This window comes from Topomyia yanbarensis, chromosome 2 (genome assembly GCF_030247195.1).
Source record: "Topomyia yanbarensis strain Yona2022 chromosome 2, ASM3024719v1, whole genome shotgun sequence".
In the NCBI taxonomy this organism is placed as follows: domain Eukaryota; kingdom Metazoa; phylum Arthropoda; class Insecta; order Diptera; family Culicidae; genus Topomyia; species Topomyia yanbarensis.
The window spans coordinates 43,367,432-43,388,124 of NC_080671.1; the positions used below are offsets into that span (position 1 = coordinate 43,367,432).

The following is a 20,693-nucleotide window of genomic DNA, read 5'->3' on the forward strand; positions in this document are numbered from 1 at the left end:
TATAACCGAATCAACTTGGGTATTTTCGGAATGGTTTTTACGAGTAGGTGTCATCCAAGATGGCAACTTCCGGTTTAACGAAATTCCAATCAATAAGGGTATGCTCAAAATTCCAAAAATACCGATATTGACTGTGTTATAGTGAATTTTGCCAAAGTGGAAGTCGCCAACTTAGGTTTACAAATGGCGGAAAAACATCGCTCTGACAACTACTCATCGAAACCTCTTGCAAAATACCCATATTTTTGAAGTGACCATAAGGATTCTTCTATTTTTCCACAACTCTTATAAGTCTTTTGCTTTCAAAGGTTCTTGTTTTTTACGCATTTTTTTTAATTAACGCTGGTTTTTACGCGGACTTTCCGATGAAGGAATTTTTTATGCGGATTTTCCAATCAATGCGTTTTTTTGCGCGGAAAAAAAAACCTGACTGTATTCTGGAACAGTCGACAGGATACATAATAGAATCTAAATAAAGTTTTCATTATTCGAGTCTAAAAACATCTTGTTAATTATTATTTTATCTCATATAAAATATTGCAAAGTTTTTGTGAAGTCTTTTCCAAAGTTGTGTAACACGAAAAGTCTTACTTGAATCCAATATTTTTAGCACATTTTGGATTGTTCTCTTAGTGTACGCTAGAAATCAACCTAACTGAAGAGTTTCTTATATTTATTGATCCAAAGTGGTAAAAGTTTACCTGAACATAAATATGGAGCCCTAAAGACATCTAAAAACAATAACAAACTCTCAGTTTAGAGCGAACAGATTATAATATCTCTTAATCTATCTACTAAGAACACTGAAAACTGACCTGCTTAGCTATTATTTGTAGACTCTCTCATATGCATATAGTTTCATATTAGTCATTGTAGTTTTTGTTAAAATACTAATTTCGTGTGTTTTCTAACATAAAATTTCAATTTTCCAAATTTACGAACATCTTATACTTGTTTTTTCTTCTTTTATTTCTATGTCTCCAAAAACAAAATCTATTCTATCGCTTTTGGAATTCGTTTTGTTAATTCATGTGTGCGCTTTTTTTCTTTTGTTCTCACGAAACATCATCCACGTCGCACCCACAAAAATTTCACCATCGTGATTAAATGAAATTCCTAAACCACCGATTTATCATAATTGCCAATCATGATCATCATCATCATCACTATCATCGTCATCACCTCACGAATGCCGGCAATATCATTGAAACCAAAACCACCAACTGCTGCAACTGCGACGGAACGTACAATGAATGATATTCAAAACAAACTCTCGCCACACTTCGATGTGATTTATTAGCACGAATTACCCACGGGGCGTTTCTATCAGCAGGCGGACAAATCTAGGCGAGTATTAGTGGTCGTTCCATCGTCTACTCAACCGGCACCGTCCGAAGCTCCGGACGAGCGAACACCTGTACGTATCAATTGTTTTTTTTATTTCTTATGCTTTTACATGTACTTATAAATTTCTGTTCTGTGAAGCTGTGGCATTTTGTGTTTGACAAGTTCTTTAACATTCGTGAACCTTATATGATTAACGAGATTCTTTATCTTAGTATCATTGGCTTTCTTCAATATGTTTGTCCTTTGATTGCTTCATACGACGGGTACAGGTTTCCCTATTGATTGTCGCGTTTCATAACTAGCGATTATGATTCTAATTGTGTTGTTTCCTTCAACGGCTATTTACAGCTGATGCTTGGTGGAACACGAAGGGTACGAGATGCTTCCACGTCCGATGCGCAGAACTCAATTCCCAATGATAGCATAGCTATGCATACGATTGGTAAGTGTATTTAGTGTTAAATTTAACAATGGATGTACATATATAGCTAAAACATTGTTAATTTTTTTCTTTTCATTCGGTGTGGCTCACAAAACACAAAACCAATTAATACCAACACTGCTCATCTGCCTCATCATTTTGTAAATATTTGCATCATTATCGTGATCTAAAACTCTGAACGCCTGAATGAATACGATACGTGTATTGTTATTTGCATAATCAACCGAATGGCGCAATATCCTGTCGTGCGTATATGTGTTACTTTGCATTGATTGTTTTTTAAACATAATCCTTATAATCTTCTAATCTAACATAAGGCCGTAAACATTTTTCAGAAGAAGACGATTCAACGAGCTTTTTTGAGCAGATTATGATTGCCACCGGGAACGTGGCCAGCTTTATTTACAAGAACAGTTACATTTTTACCAATGTGATCATGATGGTAAGTTTGAAGATACCTATAGCTTTCCTATAAAAATATCTGAAATTAAAATTGTGCAATCTTTTTCTCCCAACTCAGACGTGGAGTATAATGTATCACAGTTGGTTGACCTTTGTCCTGCTCATATGGGCCAATTTAATCTGGATTATGCCAAATCAGCGGAAGAACATGCTGAACTCTAGTCCCTTCCTAGTCATCTACGCCGAACTTTTGCTGTTGGCTCAGTATCTGTACGGAATGAAGCTCACCGATGACGAGTTGCCGTCCACCGTCAATGTCAGTATTTTTCAAACCATTTACGATAGTTTAGTGTAAAGCTTTATCTTTTCCCAACAGATAACCGGCATTAATCTTGCTCAGATCGGGCTACTGAAGTATCGTGACTATCCATGTCTACCACTAATGATAAAATCACTGTTCACCACTATGTTTTGGATCTCACTGCGGCAGATGATCCAGGAAAGGCAAATGGAACGGCGAACTTCGGCAATCGCTGATTTGGCTGCTCCGCTGCAGGTGACGGTTGGTGCAGCGACAACGGCAGCCTCCAGAACCGAAGCTAAGCGACTGCCAGACAAAAAATCTTCTGCATTCATAACACGTGCCGGGACATTGATCAATTCGTTCTTGATCAAATTTTGGATTTGGGTTGTCGCAATAACGCTCTTCCTATCCGGTATGACAGGGAACCGTATGACCGGATTCCGGATAATTTATATGGCTTTGTTTTTGATATTTGTGCTCACATTCCAGGTATTTTATGCGATAAGTGTGCACCAGTTCCGATGTTTAAAATAATATATCCTTTTTCAGTTTTCTTTCAAAATCTGGCGCAAAATGATGTACACATTTTGGCTGACGGTCATCGTATATTCCATGTCCATCCTAGTGCTAGTATACACCTACCAATTTGATAAGTTCCCACTTTACTGGACTGAATACCTCAAGATATCGGATACGTTGTATGTTTTTTGTAATTTTCACTAGGAATTTATGTTCAAAAGGTATTATTCCTCCTTTCAACAGGCAAAAAGATATCGGCCTAGAATTGTACGAGACCAAACAACTCTTCCTTCATCTGGTCAACCCAACCATGATAGTCATCATCACCGTCATCCAACTTCATTATTGCCATAGAAAGTTTCTGGAAATTTCAGAAATTCCCATCGTGTAAGTTAAAATAATTCTCAAGCAGATAAATATGAATCTACTAGAATTCTAAAATTTTCAGCCAAGAAAGTGACGTTCCTTTGATTTCGGAAACCAGTTCCGCCTACGGAACGTTCGCGAGGCGGAAAAAGCACAGCAGCATGACTGATGCTCCACCGATAGAGAAAGATCCGGAGGAAGACAACGAAAATACAAAAGCGTCGAAAAAAGATAATTTAGATACTACGTCGGAAATACTGGAGGATCTTCGCTTCCGGAAACTTTCTAAACACGAAATCAGAGGATTCGCTCAAAAACTGATCAGTCGGCTATCGGAAGTTGCCGAAATAGTGTGGTTATTTTCTGAAATTCACCTACTGAAGATCATATTGATCGTTGCGTTCTCACTGAGTGTCAAGACGGTTAGCTTCCTGCATTTATTATATATTTTTATGACAGTATTTGCAGTTAAATCACACACCAGTTCGCTTGTTATGATCACCCGGATAATGTCGTTAATTTCGTCCATTTTTCTGATCACAACCATGATGTATCAAGTAGACTACATCAACGAAAACAATTATATAAGTAATTGTTCAAACATAAATTTAACTATAACGCACATGGAAATGAACAATGCGAAATGGATTGGTTTCCAGAAAACGAGTGCAATCAGTAGTCTGTTGGATTTAGTGCGACCATATCTGATTTATATCATCGTGGTAACGATCCACGCTGTTGTTGTGCTACGCCAAACTATCCGTCGGATACGACTTGGGCGATCGCCACGAACTCCTCATTTAATGTTCCCGAACGTGACTAGATTGGATGCCGACAAGGACATTCCACAAATGCTGAAATTCTTGTTCAATTATGGATTCTACAAATTCGGAGTGGAAATCTCGCTCGTTTCATTGATAGTAGTAATCGCCTCCAGGATGGATATCTTCTCCTGTTTCTACGCTGTTTGGGTTTGCATAATGTTTCACATGACACGCGAAAGTCTGCGAAAGGTGTGGCAAGTCATCACCTGGTTTATAGTCGTCCTGATACCGTTGCAGTATGTTATCTTCATAGGGCTTCCTCCGGTGCTATGTGTTGATTATCCGTGGGATATTGAATTTTTGGATCACTTCCGGATATGGGCAATGCTACCGGAGAATACTGAAGAATTCCGGGCACAGGCGTCGAAAATGGTAGCCGATTTTTTGCTACTGATGTTCCTATGTCGACAAACGCTAGTGTTTCGTATCGAAGCTCGCTATTCTTCCTGCCCGAACGATTTTGGCGGTGGTAGTAACAAATCGGTGCTGGACGATATCGACTCGCTGGGTACGGTTCCATTCACGAATCCAACGCCGGATTTTATTGCCAAAGTGAGAAACTGGTTGGACGTGGTGAAACGAGGAGCTTTTCTTGTGTTTTTCTGGTTTACGTTGGCAATTGTGTTTCTAACTGGCTCCAGTCGAGTTACGTTGTTCTCGATAGGGTATCTGATAGGATCGTTTACCTTCCTATGGCAGGGTACGGATTTCTACCTTCGGCCGATCAGAACGATTTTGAAAAGGTGGGTGTAGCTAATAACTAATTAAATCTTAATATTAACGGCCTACTTTTTTCTTCCTTCAGTTGGAACATGCTCATTGGTTACAACGTGTTTGTGATAACTACGAAAACACTGCTTCAGATGGTAGGATGCCTATGCCTGACGGAACTTACGACGAATAACTGTTGGCTGGTGCAATTATTCGGAATATCGTGCCTATCCTCTCAAGGAGAACGACCGGCGGAAAGTCCGACTGACCTGAATCAGGATACCGATCGATGCAACGTGCCTTACGATGATTCCGGCCTGTTCTGGGACGGAGTCTGTTTTGCTTTTCTTTTGCTGCAAAGACGAATATTCGCTAGTCACTACTTCTGTCACATTATCAACGAGACGAAGGCCAGTACAATTCTGGCTTCCAGGTAAGATTTACGCTTGTCTGTGTTAAAAATGGGATATTTAAGACAAATAAAATTGGTATAAGGCAATTTGGCATAATAGAGACCTAGTATAACGGATATTTGGTATAACGAACATTCGACTGTTTTATCAATTTTTTTTATTATTTCTGGAGAATTTTGGTAGAATGCTGAGAAAAAAGGAACGTTTTCCTTTTGATTCCACCAGGTGTTATTAAATTGAACATAAGCGTATTTCGTCTACTACCTCAGTGCTTGTGAAGTTCAATTTTTCAGATCAGTTAAAAACTGAACTGTACAAGCACTGAAGAAGTCGGCAAGGTTCATTTGGGTCTGTACTGCGGAGAATTTCGTCGAAACGGCTGATAATCCAGATGCAGAAATACTTGCCGGAACATCTTCTCGATGTATCCGCAACAAGGGCGATGCGAATCAGTCTACTTTCTATCTCTACCGCAGTCAGACCTACAATCGAGTTAAGTGAACAACAGGCCTCTTGAACTAGTGTGCATTATCTCGGAACAAAGGAAACATTGAATTATTCTTGTCATCATGAGTAAAGCTGACGAAAAAGCTCTACTCTGACCGAACACCGCGGTCGTTGACTTTAATTTTTGTACAATTTGACCTAGTTTTTGTGAAGCTGAATTCGTTCTAAAAGTAAAAATGCAGCTTAGTCTTGCGGAAGTCGCGTGCCTTCTTCGCAATGTAGTATTAATATCATTCAACACGTTTGTACAAGCCGATCGTTTCATTTTGCAGAACAACTTAAAATACGTGGTTGAAAGTGACAACGCTGAAATTAACAATTTATCAGCAGAAGACAAAAGTTAAGCCCGTAAGATATCAAGCCTGTTCTAATGACCCTGCCACTTCTAGTTTTCCGATCTGTATACTTCACATCCTTGCTCTCACTTGAGTACTATGGTTCTAATTTTCATAACTTTCCCTATTCAGTAAACTCTAGCTAATTGAATGTCGTTAAAATGCAAAAAAGCTGAAATTAAAATTCTCGTGTTTATAGAAAATGATTTTGTGGATGTAAGGATACTTACCCCAACAGCCAACCAGCCCCGGGCTCCCCTATATGCGGTTGCATGTCAAGTAGTATGTTTTGGCATTAGGTAAGATTATCGACAAGAATCACGAGCAGCCACTCTGGAAGTAGCCGTAGATACCGCGCAGCTTGTTATACTGAACGATGGCAGATACACCAGGGTAGATGCTTCAAATTCAGCCACTTTCGTCGACGTGATGCTAGTATCGCTTGGCATAAGCATCTTCACTGAACAGAAATCCTTAGATCATCCGTACGGTAGTGATCATATTCCCATATTGTGTGGAACGGCACCCATCTCAAGCCATCAACTATAAAAAATCGATCTGAATGTGTACAATGCCCTAGTGGACGCTGACGTGAAAGCTCAAGAAGATCAGACCTACAACGAGTTCTTTGGGATCGTTTGGAACAACTTAGTACAACCCTGTCCAATAACTAGACAACGACTAAAAGTAAAGAATGTTCTCTTACCATTCTGGGACAACCAACTAAACGAAGCAAAAGCAGTGTGTCGTGAAAATCGTAAGGATTCATAACGCACACTTGAGTGCTGTACATAGCAGGAATATGCGACAGGTGACAAGTATTTCAATGAGCTGGTGAAGTCGATACGAACCTTCCAGCCCTTCCAAGAACATAACATGGATATCACCATGGATAATTCTCCGTTAAACAACCCCCTCCTCATTTTGCACAGCATGTTTATGTGGTCTTAACTATTTTGAAAAACTTTCTTCAATTACATAACAGCAATGAAATTGGTTTAAATTGTTGTTACGATATGTAAATAAGAATGGGGAGTGCTATATTGGGACCCCCCCTGCCATAATGAAATTGGATCGTCATCACTATCCGATTATATTGAAAATCGACACTGTCTTCGCCGTGGTTGTGAATGACTATGCTGATTTATTTTATGACTTGATTCAGTGCGATCATGATGAATTGTATGCGGAAATTTTACGTATCAATTGGGTTGAGATATTAGTGACGGGCGATTTGGATGAATTTGAGAATAGTATTTATCGCGAACTGGGTTTAATTTTTTAACAACTAGTGCCTAGGAGGAAACGTATGCGCCGCTCGAATAGCGAACAACTTTAGTGGAATGGAGAGCTTCAAAATCTTCGGAATCGACTTAGAAAGGCTCGTAAACGAATCTTTAGAATGAGAAGAAAAAACGACCAATCGTTCGAGCGGGATTTACAACGCGAATTCGAATTCATGACGGCGAACATGAGGTTATCAATCTACGCGATATTGACAGTTCGAATGGGCATCTATACTTTTCAATCGTTCTCTTGCTAAGAACACTTTCCCCACGAAGTGAAAGGAGACATGATTACGGCTATCCACAAAACCGTCAACGTACATGATGTCACAGATTGTAGAGGAATTTCAATTCTAAGCTGCCTCCCAAAATTCTTCTTCATCAGTTCGGACCAGCATGGTGGTTTTGTAAGAAAGCACTCAACAACGACTAATCTGATGATGAACGTATAGACGCTGATTGTATGTAGATTTTTCTAAAGCTTTTGATCGTGTTTCTTATCAACTTGCTGTGGAAAAACTAAGACGCAATGGATTTCCGGACTAGCTGACTAATTGTCAAGTCGCAGTTCCTCTGTGCGACTTGGAACTATACTCCCAGATCCATTCCACATTACATACATTCCTCAAGGAATTCTTATCGGACCTCTTCTTTTTGTGTTCTTCATGAACGACCCCTGCAGTGAATTGTCGTCGTCTAAAGTCATGTTCTGAAAATGTATCGTGTTATAACAACTATGGTGGACTGTCACGCATTGCAAATGAACCTCGAAAGGGTCATGGATTGGTGTTACAGAAACAAGATGAGTGAAATGCAACATAATCACTCGCACTGTAACTGCTCCTGTGGAACGAGCCGCTTCCGTCAAGGATATAGGTATCACTATCGTAAACTACGGTTTACCGCACAAAACACAACACTCGTGTTTTCAATGTTTATTGTCCAAAATCTCTGTACATCGCACTTATATGCGGTATTCTGGAATATGGTGTTACCATTTGGGCACCGTATCACATTAATCGTCTTGAATGTTGTCCAAATTCATCAGGTTTGCGCCTCGTCGGCTGACCTGGCAAAATTGATTACAGCTGCCTCCATATGGAAATCGCTCATCAATCTCCCTACGCTGCGAATAGGTCAATTTTTCTGCAAGGATTCTTCATCTTCAATTTGCTTACAGACAACATAGATTCCCCTGCGCTATTAGCAAAGCTAGGTCAGGGAATGGATGCAGAACTGGCGTATATGATAGAATAGTGGGGAATTCTTCCTAGGATTCGATGGTCACTTTTTACCGGTGCTCAATTCGTGCATTCGCTTCGATTCATTTGGGCGGATCGGATAGATTAAGGTAATTATTTCACCGACGCACGTGAATCATCCATTTCCGGTCAGCATGCGATGGTCGTTAATGGTAAATCAATGTCCTCAGTTCAAGTAGTTTAATTGCATGTTACATGTGTTCTTTTTTCTACTCCATTAGTCTGTTTTTTGTACTTCTAGTAGTTTGTTTATTAACTACTCATGTGTACCAAAAATAATAATCGGTTTCTACTTAGTATTATTTCCTTTTTTCTTTATTCGCTATATTATTTTTCCATTTATTACTATATCTTAAATTAGATTCATACTAACACTCACAAACGTTGCGTTCGCTATAACACAAACCTGGTCACAAACGAGAGCATACAATTGCAATCATCCACACATACTTACCCACGTTCTCGCCAACATTAAAACACCGCAGTGAACGTTTTAGCTCACGCGATCATGAATCGGTCATGTCCGGAAATCTCTACCCTCGATCCTAACAGCCTAGATTCATGCCTTCAGTTGGACCAATAAAGAAAGAACGATCATATTCACTAGACAACACGTTGCATTGCAACGCGTTGCATGGCGGCATGACCGGGAACTCTAGTGAAATGGGAAAACTATCTCTTCTAGCATTTATACCGTACACTAAAAATCAGGTATCGGATTCACGGTGCGCGCGCGATCATTCAAGAACACGCGAATATGCGAATGGCAACACGTTTACAAAAAATAATGTTTACACGCGAAGTTGCATACACGCTAGCACACGCGATAAGAACGTTTACATACAAACGCTCGAGTCCTTTGCGATCATCTATGCACACCTACGCCCGCGATCTCGCAAACAGGATAACACCCCGGTACTAAGTGAACGTTTTGACACTTATTAATTTACAAACGCGGTCTCAGGACTGAACCTTGGCCCTAGTAGCGTAGGTCCAATGTCTTCAGGTGGACCAAAAAAATGACATTCATATCCACTAAACAACACGTTCCATGGCAACAATTATACACGCGACAATTACGTTAGCATACAAATGATTTAGCCCTTCACGATCATCCACGCATTCTATACTCATGGGCCATAAGATGAATGTCTCAGCACCTATAAACTTTCAAATGCGGTCTCAAGCGGAAGTTTCTATCCTCGATACCAGCAGTTTAGGGCCTTCAATTGGACCAATTAAAAAAAGAAAGCTCTCATATCCACTAGGCAACGTGTTCCATGGCCAGGACCTCTAGTGAAATGGGGTAACTCACTTCCTGTCAGTATCGGAACCGTACACTGAAAACTAAATATCAGAATGACGGGCCGCGTGACCATCCAAGAATATGTGAATGGCCACACGGTTATAAAATCGAATTTTTACACGCGAAGTCACTTATACGTAAGCACATGCAACAGACACGTTAACATACCAACGGTTAATCCACGCAAACCTACGCACGCGATCGCACAAACTTGATAACATTCCGGCAATTAGGTGAACATTTTAGTACTTACGAAGTTACAAACGCGAACCCATAAACTCCTGTGTTCGCGCGTCACGTCCGAAAATCTTTACCCTCCGTCCTAGCAACTTAGGTCCATACATTTAGTTGGACCTATCAAAAAATAAAGCTCATATCCACTAGACAACATATTCCATGGCGACGTGACCGCGAACTCTAGTTATATGGAAGAACTCTCTTTCTTCTAGCATCTGAACCATAAAACGATAATTAAGTATAACACATTCACAGTTCGCGTGCGATAATCCAAGAACACACACGAATATGCGAAAGAACACACTGTCATAAAATAGAATTTATACATGCGAAGCTACATACACGTTAGCACACGCGACATACAAACGCACTAGCGATCAAACACGTTAACGTACAAACGCTCAAGTCCATCGCGATGATACACGCTATCGCGAAGTCCCTACGCCCGCACATATCTGAATCATACAATGAATATCACATTCAGAATTACGGGCTACTGCAATTGGTTTTAAGCAGTGTTTTAGTGGGTGCCAGTTACCGTTTCGTCGGCAATTGTATTGAGTGATTTTGACGGGGAGCCCTTCCAAGAACATAGCTCTACAGTTCCAGTAGAACAACTCTCAAAAGACAGCAGTTAGTTTCAAACCGGACATCTCAAAAACACAAAAATGTAAACACTAGCGGTTGTCACTAAGTAAGACAAGATTTGCACTGCAACGCAGTAAACTTTGAGACGGTGTGCGGTCATGTTCACTGCATAGAGGTGAAAAATGACCACATAAGCGCCCCATTATGATTTATTCATAGTAAATGCATCAAAATAAGGTCTGTTTAAATGTAAAGTACCGTAAACCGGGGTGACATTGATCACTTTTCGAAGTAATCATTACATAATTTTAGACGCAACACATTTTTTTTAAAGTTTAGTATTTTTAAACCATGTACTGATGTATGGAGAACAAGATTGGATGGTTTTACCTAAAATTGTCCGCTTACAGCTATTTGCCCAAAAATGATTTCAAGTTGAAGTCCGTTTTTGTATTCCGGGGAGACTTTGATAACCTGCATGTTCACCCACATTAAGTTATTGATGTCAATGTTTCTCATTCAAATGTTGTTGGTTGGCGTTGACGGAAATCTTCGAAACTTACGAAATTCTTTAAGTTTCAAGACATTTAGTGTAAACTTTTAAAAAAAAAAAGATTCTAAAAAACTCAGTGTAGCGCTACGAACTCCTTCGAAATCAATAAAGTCTAATGACGACTACCAGGAAAGTACTGTAAGTTCCACGGATGGCATGTTCAACAAACTCAATGTTCTACACACTTCAAAGAAGCCAGAAAATATGATTACAGATTGCCGAGTTTCAACAATGTTTCTTGCAGTTTTCGCGGAATATGCACGTGTTCAAGGGTAAAAGCTCTATGAATTTCTGAGAAAACTTTTAAATTTCAGGAAACTTGTCATTTTCCCTATCTCTGTAGATCAATATTTGGCTTCACCAGTCTCCGGGCAGGTTTCGTTCGGAGAAAGATAATAGTAGTATCAACCTCCTAGTGGACCATAGCCAACGATTTTCATTAAGGAAAATATGCGCATTGAAGTAATATGATTATTATGCAGAATGACAGTTTTCCTAAAGATAAAAATCATTATGTCAACTATATATTATGCTAAATGACCTTATACTAAATGAATTCATAATACAGACGAATCTGCCTCCGGATGCTATGATCAAAAATAAAGAACGATCAAAATAACTTTAAGCGAAATTACTAAACCACTTATCGTTCATGATTCTTTTCAGAGGAGCGGAGTTGATCGAGGAGCTTCGAATCAAAGATGTCAAGCTAGAAATTGAACGCGAGAGTCAAATTCTGCAAAAGATCAAAATGAAGATGGATCGTATCAAAGCGACACAGCAGAAGATTCTGGAACCAGTGCATGATCCGACCACCCACGCCAAAGGTAATAACTGCATCTTCTTGACATGTACAGATTATCTAGATATTTGTGCCGAGTTTCTGTTGATTTCCGCGAAAATCAGTTAAAGTGAGAACCGGGTAGAAAACAAATTATAATTTTCGTTCTTCATTTTGGGAGAGATAAGCAAATGAGTAAGTATTTTTCTGTTACTGGGACGTAAGTACAGGATCGAATCGTGTTTTGAGTTGAGTTTGCTTTAATTGACGTTAAATATAACTCGTAGAATCCCTCCCACCTTAGAGCCATAGTGACCTATAGTGGATAGCACGACACGTGGTAGTACGACACTTCCGCTAGAGTAGTACGAACTTGGTTTCGAGCATCTCAAATGTCACTAACGAGAGAGATTTCTGTTCCATTTTCTTTTCCGTTGATCGATTTTGGTCAGAACAAGATGGTGAGCGTATGGCACGCACTCATAGTTTGTCGTCATATGCAGGATACCATACACCAATCGAGGATGAAATCGCTGGAGGTTCAATGATAATCGAAGGCGAGGGAATTCCGGATATTCCCTCTGATAATGGAGGACTGACCGTTGGTAGGGGATCCTATCATACACAGGTTTGTGTTCGTTAGAGCTCGTACTTTTAGCTTCGTAAATATACACAATTTTCTTTTTAGGCTCCATCACCCAGCTCTGCACTGATGACTGTTTCACTGGACGCTTATTTGGATCCACAACGCATGTCTTTCGAATCACCGAACGAGTTGTTAGCAAGGGTTTGCAGTCCAGATGATACGTTTCCAGTATTTTCACCCCCACCGTGCGAGGTAGCAGGTAGAGTAATAAATATGTGTATGAATAATAAACTTTTTGCTTTCAGAAGGAACAACCGGCTTTAGTAATTCAAACTACGAACACTTTATTGTCCCCAAATAAAACCGCAATGCAAACTCGTCAACATCGCCGACAATCTAGTTTAAACGTAGTGTCCTGGCCTAGCCCCAATGAACTAACAGTTAGCCCAAGGCAGCGTCGCCTTTCAAATAATCTAGCTCCAGGAGAAGTAATCCATTCATTCAAATTCTCGGATTCATCTAACAGGCAATCAAAGCTCCCTTTCCAGGATAGTGTAGATCAGGCTCCGACACCACGATCACCGCGTTCACCCCGCCCAACCCTACGCCACCAGCACCGCCGTCAGTCCAGCATGGGCACATCGATTGCACCGGAAGAACTGACCGTTGATCCCAGTCGCAGGCGATCCAGTTTTCTGGTTTCTCTCTTTGTTGACGACGATACCACCCGGTATGATGATATGACTGCCACGGGAGCGGCCAGAAAACGTTCTCGTGCTCGTAGCTTCTGGGGTCCTGTCGGGGAAGCCGGTTTTCGGGATTCAATTCGCTCGGCAAGATCCCGTTCGCCACTTTCGCATCATGAGTGTAATTATAATAGAATTGATTCCTTTCTCGGTGTTGTTCGCTTTCAATCCAGAAAATTTACCCATCCCCCTGTACCGGCTTCTTGTAAATATGCGTTTTCGTTTCATGGATAATAGGTTGGCGTTCTATGATAGGACAATTTAATTCCTAATGAATTTCAGTTTGATCGCCCACCAATTGTTAATCGTGTAAATAAACTCTTCGATAACTCTAACTCAATCTTCCCAAATACGTAATAATTTCGGATTTCCCAAGAGTGGTACGTATTCATTTTGTAAATAACAAATGGTCAGAAATAAAGTTAATATTTGCCAACAAAATGTTCGTTTACGTTAAATTTAATCTCGTGGTATTTTTCGAATATACAGATTTAAGGTAATATATCTCCGAAAATCCATGCACTCCCATTACCGCAGCACGCGAAATTCGCAGCTTATACATTGCACCAGCTGCTGTGTATCTAAATACAAAGAGTACAAACATGCTTTTTGCTTTTATTGACCCCACCGTTTATTTTTTCTAATTGAATCGCTACTGATTTTGCTAACTCTTATCCCACATCTGATTTTTTTAAATTATTATGAAATTATATGCCTTATTTCTCTATAGATTCCCGGCCCCCACGACCGAGCCTGTGGCGCAAAATTTCGGAGAACAGATCAGCGGGTAAAGAATACGTTAAGTTTTTTCGTCAAATTCCTCTAACGAAAACTTCTGCTGCACTCTCTCAAGCACCATTTATCTGGTATAACAAACAACTATGTATCGAAAAATAAGCTTTTTACAGTTGTATCTCGTAACTGTCGCCATGATACATACGTCCAATCTAAAGAAATCTCAACAGAACAGGTTGGTGGTTTCATGGCAAGTGTGACTCAAGTGTACCTGAAGATGAACTCGTTGTTCATTTGGAATAGAATGAACTGAATTAGGACAGTCAATAAGACAAGGTAGAATGGTGCGATCAGTGCTTCTGACTTTGTTGGCATCTATTAGAGAATACTAATGTTTCGGATAAATTAGTGAATTTATGGCGATTGGTTTCGTTGATATTCTAAACTGAAATCGTCGACAATTTCGGCTTATCTAAAAAGTTCGGAAAATATTCACGAATTTGATGTACTAAGAAAATAGTCCTCAGTAGATACTATGAACATCAAAATATGGTTAACAGAAGTAGTCATCATGCTCACTTCAGTCATAATCGCCTGGAAACCTTCAACTTCAATTCCTTGTGAAAGCTTCTTGTGGTAATCGCTTCGAATATGTCTCGCTAGTCCTCGTTTCAGAAGGATCGACTAAACTTTATTGGGATGGAATAATTTTAACTTTTTTCAGCAAGGTCTGACTGTTCTCATCGGAATTCATCTGTGACTAAAACATGTGTCGGGAATCGAAAGGAGTTCTTGTACAAGTTAAATATAATTTGATTTTCTCGATGAATCTGTTATTTGTCTGCAAAGCGCTTCTAGCTACTAACAAAATCGCTGAAGGTCTTAGTGGACCTTACTCGTAAATTGGCTTACGCACTTGTCTTTTCATCTTATTCATCAAATTATGCACTCAAATCATTATAATATTTCATGTTAGTTTTTCTTGTATTCTGATGCTGATCAACAACAATTACAAATAAATTTTGTTATCCATTTTTATTTTGCAATTTTCCATTCGCACATTCAAATTCTTTAAGCATTTTCCAGTCACCCGAATCTTCTAACATAGTATCAATTCTGTATTAATATTAAAATCAAAATGGGTCCGGCAACAAACATAAAAGCTCTTGAACTACAACCTTAAGAAAGATCTAAAAAACGTCACGTTCTTAGAAGTTTGCGTATAGCTAACAACTACTAGAAATGGACCTTTGTTGTAAATGAATTTCTGCTTAGTATTACCAACTCAAATAATAACTAATACAGTAAGATGTGTTATTTTTCAATTTTAGATCTATTTTTGTATTGATGGAAATTATACGGACATAATATGCAGTGCCATTCGGCCTTATGCTGCTCGGTACGGTACCTATGAGGTGTCTTATTAGTAACACTATAACCCAAAAACTAATTTTTTTCTCTAAAGATTACTACCAAATAGCACAATTGAAACTATTATTTATTTCAACCACAGTAAATATTAATGTGTCTGCACAAATAGCAACAACTGTCAAATACACGAATACTGTCGAAGAATACATTTAGGTGACCAATGCATTGACATTGACTGAACGTCAATAGTGAAAAATGGGTAAAATGAGGATCTAACATTATCTTATTTTCTGTCTTCTACGTAGCTATTCGGTCCGGCGATTATTACATGTTTGAAGACACAGAGCATGAGTTTGAGTTGGACCTGATGCAACCACGAGACTCCGACGAGGATTACACCACAGCGGAACGTCGCATGAACCGCAAACATCTGACGCTCGGAAAGGTAAAGTATCAAGCAAATCTACCCCATGCTGGCTTGAATTCGCGTTCGTTTTGCGATTGGTTTTTTTTTCTTATAAAGTTTGTTTTTAAATATGGTTGTACCACGAACTTGGTTTCTTAGGTATTCGCGATACTCTAATTGATGCAAATTTTATAATCAAAACTTTTAAATTTCAAATCGAAACGGACACACAATATCACCTACGCTCACGTGCACTATTTCACCCAATTTCAAAAATCAACTCTGTCGATCGACTACCGCCTATTCGCGTTACGAACCGTGCGGGCACCATTTTTCGCACCGCCCGCTTTCGTCCCTTTCCTTTACACGTGTTGTAGTTGATAGCGAAAATCAAAGAGCAAAACGAATTGGAAGCGCAAAATCAGGAGACAGAAGTGTCAGCGACAAAGACAACCGCCGATCCAGGGGGAACCGCTGGAACACCGGTTGTCCGACGCAAATCATCACCCGTTTTGCGGCGAGCATCATTCATCCGCGATCGTGAACCAACTGACCGGACCGGGACAGCGGCCACGGATCGTTCCGCCATTTCCGAACCAATTCCACGCCATACTCATTTTGTGAGTTTTGTTTTTTGGTAGATTTTTGAATTCTCTATTGTTTCTCGGCTAGTGCATCGAACTGAATACCTGTACCTCATATGATCCTTAACAGTGTGACATTTCTAGCTGATCGTATTTCCTGGGCTGCGACATGGTTTTAGAGTTTGCTCGTGTTTCATTCTGCCTTCTCCTACCCTCTATTACATGTAGTTAGATAACCTGTAATCTATATACTATATTCAAGTGATCTGGCCGAGCATTTATGACGCTCTAGTTATTACGCTTAATTTTTCACTGCTTTACACCTGGTTTGTAGGTTTTATAGGCTTTTTCAATTGTAAATAATTCTGTTCATCCAATATTTATTGAAAAACATATTCTAACTGATTTCGCAGTGTCTTATTCAATATACATATACAACATAATGCTATATTCTAGTGATCTGTCTGCAACTGTCTGTCATTCAATGATTACATTACTTGCCAAAATTTTGCCACGACAACGCTTTATCATTCATTCCTGTATTCCTAGCAATATTATTTTACAATATGGTATTTCTTCCACTTGAATCAACCATCAGATTTTTTTTATTCAATTCGTTTATTTGATAAGGCACGTTTGCATTAAAGGTGCCAATTTTTGTTTTGTTTTGCATTTTGAATTTCTTAAAACTAGGCGATTACCCATTTAATTATTATTTTTTATCATGAAACTAAAGAAATTTTACAGCTAACTTATACATATACAAGAGGGGATAATATAATATTCGTAAGATTAAGGGCGTCATTTAGTGTGTTTTTATATAGTAATGCGATATAGGATTTTTAGCAGGGAGATTATTAGAGTAATTAATCATGAATTAAGTGGAACATTTAATGCATTGAGACGCAGAGCGGTCTTCCTCGAGGCGTGAGGGGTTCCTCCAAATGATTTCGTAGTATAGCTCAGATGCGGATCGGCAACACAGCGGCGTTGCGCGTGTGATGTTTGAGCTGTAGGTCCCGTGTTTGTTTACTCTTTCGACAGAGATGTTTCGAGTCACCTTGAAGTTGCATCAAACCGTCGATGTTGCACGATACAGGTAGAAGAAAGCACTTGCGAAAAAATGAAAAGGGCGATTAAATCTGTACATTGATGGTTTTAGAAAGGTGTATACGAGGGGCATATAGCGGAGAGCGTGGCTTGCCAGTACAGTACATCCCAAACCGGGACATTGGATTAGAGCTAGCTGAACTGCGCATGCCCAGACTATATGTTCGATATCGTGATAACCGTTGCCACAAGAGCAGATACCACTATTCGCGTGCTCAATACGATGAGCATCTAACATGTAGTGATTAACTATGAGCCGAGACAGCAATTAAAACCCGATTCACATCCATTCCTCTAAACCAAAGTTTCGTTGATATCTTCGGGATAATAGGATGTAGCTACCGTCCTAACTCTCCATTGCTCCGCGAGGCCTGATAAATTTCTAGCGTTTTCAGACGAGAGATATTGAAAAATGTATTGTAGCAAATTTGTCTTTCGTAGATGTCACCTTCTAAAGCGCCCACCCACTTAGTTAGAGTTCTCTTCTTCATTCCCAGGAATGGAGCAATGCGAAGGGATGCAAACTTAGGTAATCTTCTAGAATCTTACAAATAAGTCATGCAAGTGCTCCCATATTTTCCTAAGGAAATACGGAATGTGCTTGCTAGGTTTCATCGAACGAAGAACCTCTATTGAGCTGATGGTGTCCGATATGGTAAAATAATAATCGGTGGGCCAAGTATCAATAATCCCAAAGGTATACTGAATAGTTTTGCGACGTAAATTGAAGCAGCATCATTGAGTTTGAAGGAGGCGGCGAGGTTTTGATTTAATATACCGGAGCTGGTGGAGCTATCGAGACTTGGTCCGTCGGTGTAAAACATCTTGTAGCAGCAGTTGAAAGATGTTTGGGATCACTTGCGGACGTATGAGATCGGGGATTCCACGAAACTCATCTTTCATGGATGTGTCGCAGAATACAGTTGAATCAGAAGCATGAGAGAGATTAACACGGTTGGGATAATATAAAGAAGGATTGATATTTTGTGCCATGTAATCGAAGTACAAGGACTTAAATCAGGTATGGAAATTGAGCTCGACAAGCCTTTCGACATTTGCAATTACTAACGGGCTCAAGATATCGCATCCGATGAGCAATCGAAATGAAAGGTCCCAAAATTAATTTTTCAGCGGAAGGTCACCCGCCAGCACTTTTAGACTCGTCGTGTGGGTCGAGTGCATGCAACCCAAAGCAATATGCAAACAACAATACTGGACTCGCTCCAGTTTGATGGAATATATGTTTGCAACAGAGTGAACACAGAAATACTCGTACTCCATCACAGACAGTATCGCTGTTTGGTACAGCCTGATCGGAGAAAGTTGATCCTTTGTTGGCAGTTCTGCTTCAAATAGCTAATATGACATCTCTAGGTACCTTTAGAGTCGAATCAGACCCCGCGATATTTTAAATTTGAAACTAGAACAATAGTTTGACCCATTAATTAAAGCTGTAGTTGCCAGGGTTGTTAACGTTGAATTCAACTTTACCGCCGATAACGATGAATTTAGCTCCATTATCGGCGATGATTTTTACGTTATTTTCATCGTCATCGTCAACGCACTTCGTTGAATTCAACATTTGCGTTGTCGGAAATTTTTGCGTTGAATTCTGTTGAAAGTATTTTTTTTTCATCGGAGAAATTGTATAATTTATTCACACTTTAAATTTATATTTAAAAATATTTCTGTAAGGAGGTATATTTTTAATTTTATATAAAGTACAGATTCTGAGGTTAGTTGTAGGAGCATTCTTAAAGTAGGCATAGACCCAAAGATGTCTCCTTTGTGCAAGTCCACATGCAATGGCAATCGATCATGGAACCATGTCCCATGTATCATCAGCTGAATAGCAGGTGGCGTCATACTATTGAGAATATACATCGGCCAGAGCCGTGTTAAAAACTACTCAGCGCCCCTGGGCACTATTAAACTGAGGGGCCCCATAACTGAACAGGTGTGAAACTGCTCAATACATTCAATGAAAATGATTACGTATCATTTCGTGGAAACAATTTCAGCAAACCATTTTTAACCCTCAAAATGGCAAGCTAAAATTGTGACTTCAAGAAGCATCGCTCCTAAGACCCAATGAAATCGAAAGCTTCTTTTTTGTCGCGTTATCAGTGAGAGAATCGAAAGCCCGAAAACGCTCGATCATTTGTATTTCAAATTACAAGTTCATTGAAAGAAAAGAACTGTAGCTAGCCGGGCCTGGGCCGGGTGACCCAATGTTTCTAAAATGAAACTTATTTTAATGGCAATTGAGATCGCAACAAAACATTTGAAGGTTAGAAATATCGGAGCGAATTTCTCTTAGCTGCACCCGCATACTGTAATTCGCTTTTATTTTTTTAACCTTCCGGCAGTCGCGCTAGTACACTGAGTGCACGCTGCTCTGAAAATCTAGCGAAATCGTCTTAGGGCAACAGCGGCTCCGGAGTGTTAAAAGATTTTTTTTTCCAATTCTCGCATTTCTTATGCTGGATACAAATAATGATTCTTTGTTGTATTGTATCCTTTTGTACGAATTGTGATAGCATAGCAAAAACGACCGCACTAATCATGAGTGGCTGAAACAATGATTTTTTTGTTCATTGCGCACCTGGTAATTTCCTTACGCTTTGTACGAATTGTGATTGTTACATATTTCGAATTACTTTCAATGTAGTCAAAGAAGATGTATAAAGCAAACTTAGCTATGTACACTTAAAAAATAATAATCCATACATAACTATTCTACATTTTGATAAATCGCAAATAGAAATTTCAATGCTTTTCCTCTTAAAAGTTTTTTAAAAATTTCTTTCAAAATGAAACATGAACATTTCGCGAATCTATAAATATAAACGGCACAGCTTATTTCAAGACCAGTCGTGTATGAAAGATCGAATATAAAATTCTGTGGCCTATAATTTGCCTTAGCGATTGTCATCTATCTGTAAATTGAGGTTATGAATTGAATATGGGCG

General features: G+C 39.4%; 1 protein-coding gene across 2 annotated transcripts in view; it reads left to right on the forward strand.

The window, feature by feature from the left end:
* Positions 1-20,693, forward strand: part of LOC131683624 (piezo-type mechanosensitive ion channel component-like) — a 112,998-nt gene that overhangs the window by 69,222 nt on the left and 23,083 nt on the right. The window contains exons 7-23 of one of the 2 annotated variants that reach the window (XM_058965758.1): positions 1,301-1,417; positions 1,696-1,789; positions 2,107-2,231; positions 2,310-2,507; positions 2,568-2,984; positions 3,045-3,193; positions 3,258-3,401; positions 3,463-4,947; positions 5,010-5,348; positions 12,069-12,229; positions 12,636-12,811; positions 12,872-13,021; positions 13,075-13,257; positions 13,318-13,636; positions 14,246-14,302; positions 15,927-16,066; positions 16,405-16,647. In XM_058965758.1, coding sequence (XP_058821741.1) covers positions 1,301-1,417; positions 1,696-1,789; positions 2,107-2,231; positions 2,310-2,507; positions 2,568-2,984; positions 3,045-3,193; positions 3,258-3,401; positions 3,463-4,947; positions 5,010-5,348; positions 12,069-12,229; positions 12,636-12,811; positions 12,872-13,021; positions 13,075-13,257; positions 13,318-13,636; positions 14,246-14,302; positions 15,927-16,066; positions 16,405-16,647 — 4,497 coding nt within the window. Of the gene's footprint in view, positions 1-1,300; positions 1,418-1,695; positions 1,790-2,106; positions 2,232-2,309; positions 2,508-2,567; positions 2,985-3,044; positions 3,194-3,257; positions 3,402-3,462; positions 4,948-5,009; positions 5,349-12,068; positions 12,230-12,635; positions 12,812-12,871; positions 13,022-13,074; positions 13,637-14,245; positions 14,303-15,926; positions 16,067-16,404; positions 16,648-20,693 lie in introns of both variants that reach the window. The other variant, XM_058965757.1, reaches the window with a different exon arrangement.